A 6,000-nucleotide genomic window follows, 5' to 3' on the forward strand; every position below is an offset into this window, starting at 1 on the left:
TTTCTAAGGGGGCATGCCTACACAGAATACTCAGAAGAAAGTTAAGTTGAATTAACTAAAGGTGTGAAATGAAAGCACATTAGTTAAACCCCTTTGGGATTCAGCTACAGAAAACTATGGCCACTTTACTTTTGAATGAGAGTATCCGCACAGCGGTTTAATGCCCTTTAATGTGTTTTTACTTCACACCTTTAATTAATTTGACTTAACTTTCCTGAGTGTCCCTATGTAGAAAAGCCCTAAATCAGCCATGTTCCTTTCAGTGTTATGTTAAAAAAATTGTCATGTGCATATTTTCAAATGAATGACTTCCCAAAATTTTGCTGTTACAACTAGTAAACTATGGAGGAAAATAAATTAACAGGCCAGCAATAAGAGTGATCAAACTGATCACAGACACAACAACCTACGTTCCCTCTGAGCTCTGCAGCTGCACAGCTGCCTACTCCGCGCAGACGCTCAGGGCTGCGGCGGGAAGAGATGCTCCCCGAGCCCAGCCTAGCCCTGCCCAGGTGCTGCTGCGGGGAGAGACAGCTGGGGGAGGCAGGGGAAGTCCTCTCTCCTCACTGTAGTCCCAGGGAGCCCCCCTGCACCCCAAACCTCTCATCCCCAGCCCCACTGCACCCCAAACCTCTCATCCCCAGCCCCACCGTAGAGCCCGCACCTCCAGCATAGACCTCACCACCCTGCAACTCAACCCTCTGGCCCAGCCCTGAGCCCTTCATCCACCCCAGAGCCTGCACCCCCACCCAGAGCCCCCCCCCCGCCCCCCCCCCCCCCCCCCAACCCCCCCCCCCCCCGCCACGACCCCCCCCCCCCCCCCGGCACCCCAACTCTCTGGCCCAGCCCTGAGCCCCCTCCCACACTCCAAACCCCTCAGCCCCACTCCGCCACATGAATTTTGTTATGTGCACCAATACGGAGGTGATGTGCATCATCTCCATATTGGTGCACATAACAAAATTCATTCCGCACATGGGTGGGAAAAATTAGAGGGAACACTGACAACAACTGGTAAAATTTTCAAAAGTGCCTAAGTGACTTAGGAGTTTAAGTCCTATTTTCAAATGTAACTCAAGACCCGGTCTACACTACAAAGTTAGGTCAATGTAAGTCGCATTGTGTCAACCTATTTGTGTGTGCGTCTGCACTTAAATTTGTCCCCAGGTGACATAAGCGCCCCGTTAAGGTGATGCAGTAGAACCACTTCCCTGGATGGCATTGAGCTGCAGAGGTCGACGCGGAGCAAGTGCAGATGCTGTGTGACCTATGTCAATCCTAAGATCTCCAGCAGCTGTCCCACAATGCCAGACAATGACTGCTCTGGTCACAATTGTTAACTCCACTCTACAGAAACCAGAAGCCAACTCCCTTCTTAAAACACCACATTTTTAAATGCTTTTTCCTGATTGCCGAGCTTACCAAGAACACGTAGCAGTATCCCCTTGTCCGCAACTGACCAAGCCATCTGCATGCTCTAGATCAGAGGTGGGCAAACTACGGCCCTCGGGATCGTTCTGCCCAGCCCTTGAGCTCCCGGCCAGGGAAGCTAGCCCCCGGCCCCTCCCCTGCTGTTCCCCCTTCCCTGCAGCCTCAGCTCGCTGCGCCGTCCATGCTCTGGCCCGCTGCTCGTGCCAGGCGGGGGGGCTGGCTCTGGCTGGGTGGCGGGGCTGTGAACTCCTGCTGCTCTGAGCGGCATGATAAGGGAGAGGGGAAGTTGGATAAGGGGCAGGAGGTCCCAGAGGGCAGTCAGGGGACGGGGAGCGGGGGGGGGTGGGTGGGGGGGGGATTCTGAGGGGGGTAGTCGGGGTGGGAAGTGGGAGGGGGCGGAGGCCAGGCTGTTTGCGGAGGCACAGCCTTCCCTATCCAGCCCTCCATACAGTTTCACAACCCCAATGTGACCTTCGGGCCAAAAAGTTTGCCCACCCCTGCTCTAGACACACGCCTGTCTGGAGTAGACAGGAAGTATTGGATCTCCTGGGCCTGTGTGAGAAGATGCTGTGCAAGCACAGCTATGGACCAGCGGTAGAAACATGGACATCCATTAAGAGATCGCACAGGGTTTTAGGTGAAGGAGTATGACAGGGATCAGCGACAGAAAGTGAAGGAACGGCAGCAGGCATACCACAAGGAGAGGGAGGCCAACAATCAATCTGGTGCTGAGCTACAGACCTGTAGCTTTTACAAGCTGCATGCCATACTTTGCAGAGACACCCCCTCCCCCAGGTACCGTACAGACCAAGACAAAGAACCCTGCTGTGAACAGAGAGAAGGAGAAGGACATGGAGGGGCAGGAGGGGAGTCCAGCTAGTCACACCAACCAAGGACGGATGAGCCTGATGAAGGGGAAGGAACCTTGCTTAAGTGCATTCATGTATTTTCCTTTAGTGTTAAAATGTGAAGATGACACTCATCCCATCCCCAAGTTAACAAGAAATAGGTTTAGACTTTTCATTGTTTTACTCATACAAGTAGAGGTAGTAGTAAAACTGAGGTAGAGCTGCTATCAGCTTTTCATTCCCTTGTAGGATTTGGTGAGGAGAGGGCATGTGGAGCAGGTTGTTTGTCTACAGGGATGTCACTTGTATCCTCCTGAGAAATCTCAATGAAACTTTTATGGCGGTTCTCTGCAATCCACTTCTGAAGGTTTCTAGAGCAGCAGCCTTATTTCTTCCTCTGCGGTTGGACACTTTCCCATGCCATTCCGTGATGAGCTCGCCTGGCACCATTGCAGTCAACAAGCTAGGGGCGTACGAGCCCATTCAGCTTCAGGATGCCAGCAGCAGCTGTACTCTGTGCCTTTGTTACCTTCAGGAGTGAGATATCAGCTAAAATCACCACTGCCTGGGGAAAATAGTGCCAATCTTCAATGCCACTGCCCTATACTCATGGAAATAAGGACCGAAATATTGTTTCATGCAGCCAAAACAATCTTAATGCCCTCCTCCATTCCCATCCACGCTCCTGGCAGGCAATACATACTATGGCTGGGGCTGAAGAGCAGTGCTGTGTAGAGGCAACTCCAAAGCTGAAGTATCAATAAGCATGTCTTATTAAAAAGATTTATGAAAATAAGGGAAGGAAGTTTTGAAACTTAACCCGCACTTTCCACTGTGGCTGTAAATCCAACGATACATCTGTCTGTTTTATTGGTAGCTGCTGCTGTTGCGGCCTTGAAGGGTGCCCCCACTACATCCATGGAATGAAGAGGAGATAGAAGAGTACTAGGGAAGATATCCAGGACATAGCAGGCAGCTATAACAACGGAGATGATTTTCTCACTAAGATCCAGTCTTGTGAGTAAACACTGCCAGCATCTCTTCAATCTACCACAAGCACAGTCAACTGTCATTCTGCACCTGCTGAGGTGGTAGCTGAATCTTTCCTCAGTGCTGAGTTAGCCAGTGTACGGCCTCATAAGCCAGAAAGAAGGGGGTAGGCTGGGTCCCTCAGGATCTCTACAGTATTTCAATATCACCAATGATAATCCACTGTTGGAAAAGAATATTCCTGCTTGCAGCTTTCTGAGCAGTCCTGTGTTCTTAAAGATACGAGCCTCATGCGCTTTCCCTGACCAGCCCACATTGATACTGGTGAAGCATCCTATTGCCCCATGGCAATTAAAGAACTCCATTACTGCAGAGCTATCCACTATGTATTGCATATTGCCAAGAATCACAGTCCAGAATAGAAGCAGACGATTAATGGTCCTACACACTTGCATGACAACGGCCCCTACCATGGATTTTCCAATTCCAAAATGATTTCCCACTGACTGGTAGCAATCTGGCATTGCAAGCTTCAAGAGTGTGATCACCACTTGTTTCTCAACTATCGGTGCAGTTCTCATTTTGGTGTCCATGTGCTGGAGGGCTGGGCTGAGCATCGGATGCAGATCAGGAACGTCACCTTTCATGTCCAAAAGTTCTGCAGACACCGCTCATCATCCCAAACCTGCATTATGATGTGATCCCACCAGTTAGTGCTTGTTTCCCAGGCCCAGAAGCGGGGCTCTGGGGTCTGCAGCTGCTCTGTGAACACCATGAACAACCCTGAGTTGTTTTTTTGCTATGTCCTTAACAATATGTCCTCAAAGAAATAGTCATATCCCCTATCGCTGTGGTTCTTCCTATGGGTCTGTAAATACTGGAGGATCATGCATCCTGTATTTCCAATGTTCATGAGACCAGTGCAGAGCTGTGCAGGCTTATTGCTTCTGCCAGAAATGACAGACAGCAAAAAGAGCTATACAGGTTTGTGGAATTTTTAAAAAGATGCAAAAATTATGACATATGGATGAAGGAAGTTGCATATTGGCATAAGGCCATTCAGGTTATTATATTGCTCGTATGCATGAGCCCTAGTTTCCAGAGATCTCTGGGCAAGTCATTTTATCTCACTACACATTGCAAAAACTTCCCAGAAGGCATTGCATCGGACAGCAGTACATTGGGATTGCAAAGCGTGGTGCACCACGCTTCGCATTGACACAAGCACTCCTGTTGAGTATGCACAGCCCTGATGCAAGCAGCCAAGTATACACGCACACAAGCATTATCATAATTTGGGGGCTTTGTGAAAATGTAATTTGTGTCAACCAAAATCTGTAGTGTAGGCATGGCCTTAGGCATCTAGGAGCCTAAGTCCCATAGGCACTTTTGAAAATTGTATGTAATATTTAGTTTATGCTATTTAAGATGCCTAAACCTTGAAAGACCGCACAAGATTTAAAAAATATATATATATACTTACAGTATCTTTAATAGTGACGTAAGGATCACGTTCGTTACTCCCATACACCGTAAGACCGGCTAAGGTGTCTCCAAGGCTCACAGCATCTATGAGAATTTCAGTATATCACAATTAACAACAATTATGGGGCACTAATTATCAACAAAAAAATCGAATAAAAAAACGGCACAGTAGTGAACTTTTGGCAAGTGACTGGGGAGAAGGAGAATTTATATTACACATGCACATAAATATTTCTTCTTCTGTGTGTATTTTATATATAAAAAAATAAAATGATGGCCCAGTTAGTGGCAGCCACTTTCCTTCTCAAGCCAATAAGGCAACAAAAATAGTTGGACCAAACATACCATTTATCAGTTAAAGCACAACAGTGGCTTTTTTCAGAGGAAGGGGAGAAAAGATTTTTTTTTAAAAGGAATAAATCTGGAGTGGCCAACCTGTGGCTCCGGAGCCACATGCGGCTCTTCAGAAGTTAATATGTGGCTCCTTGTATAGGCACTGACTCCAGGCGCCAAATTTCCAATGTGCAGGGGAGTGCTCACTGCTCAATCCCTGGCTCTGCCACAGGCCCTGCCCCCACTCCACCCCTTCCCCCCAGAGATCTCCTGCATGCCACGAAGCAGCTGATTGAGAGGTGCAGGGAGGGAGGGGGAGGTGCTGATCATCAGGGCTACTAGTGGGTGGGAGGCGCTGGGAGCAGGGGGGTGAGATGAGATGATGGGGGGGTCTGCTGACATTACTGTGGCTCTTTGGCGACGTACATTGGTAAATTCTGGCTCCTTTTCAGGCTCATGATGGCCACCCCTGGATAAATGGAGTTGTGATCACTGAATATATGAGACAACACAACTCTTTTTTCCATGCTTGTGATAGAGCTATCAGACTAGAAACTCCTGCGCCTGTAGCTATAATGAAGCCTTCCTTTCAATATAAGAGCAGCACATTGTTTCAAAAACTTAAGAATGAACTAGATAGAAGTACAGGTTCCAAACCTAAACAGAAACTCCCTAGTAAACCTGCATTGTTGGAAGAAACACACTCAAAGACACTGCAGCTGCTCTGCATCGGAACTGCAGTAAGGGGAGCTGCTGTTTCAAATCATGTATGTCTACATAGCCTGCAGCAGCCAGCTTCTCAGCCTGGGTCAACAGACTTGGGGTAGCGGGGCTCACACTAGCACTCTAAAAATAGTTGTATAGAGAGTGCTTTGAAGTTGTGGCTTGGGCTCTGAAACCCACCCCGCTCCCT

The 6,000-nt window shown here is 48.5% G+C and overlaps 1 protein-coding gene across 2 annotated transcripts in view; it reads right to left on the reverse strand.

The window, feature by feature from the left end:
- The window catches only part of PWP1 (PWP1 homolog, endonuclein), a 31,593-nt gene that overhangs the window by 22,271 nt on the left and 3,322 nt on the right, over window positions 1–6,000 (reverse strand). For both annotated transcript variants that reach the window (XM_024212947.2, XM_024212949.2), the window contains one exon: window positions 4,753–4,838. In XM_024212947.2, the coding sequence (XP_024068715.2) occupies window positions 4,753–4,838 (86 nt within the window). The remainder of the gene's footprint in view (window positions 1–4,752; window positions 4,839–6,000) is intronic.

The sequence above is a fragment of the Terrapene carolina genome, unplaced genomic scaffold, assembly GCF_002925995.2.
Source record: "Terrapene carolina triunguis isolate 2854851 unplaced genomic scaffold, T_m_triunguis-2.0 Scaffold247, whole genome shotgun sequence".
NCBI classification, from domain to species: domain Eukaryota; kingdom Metazoa; phylum Chordata; order Testudines; family Emydidae; genus Terrapene; species Terrapene triunguis.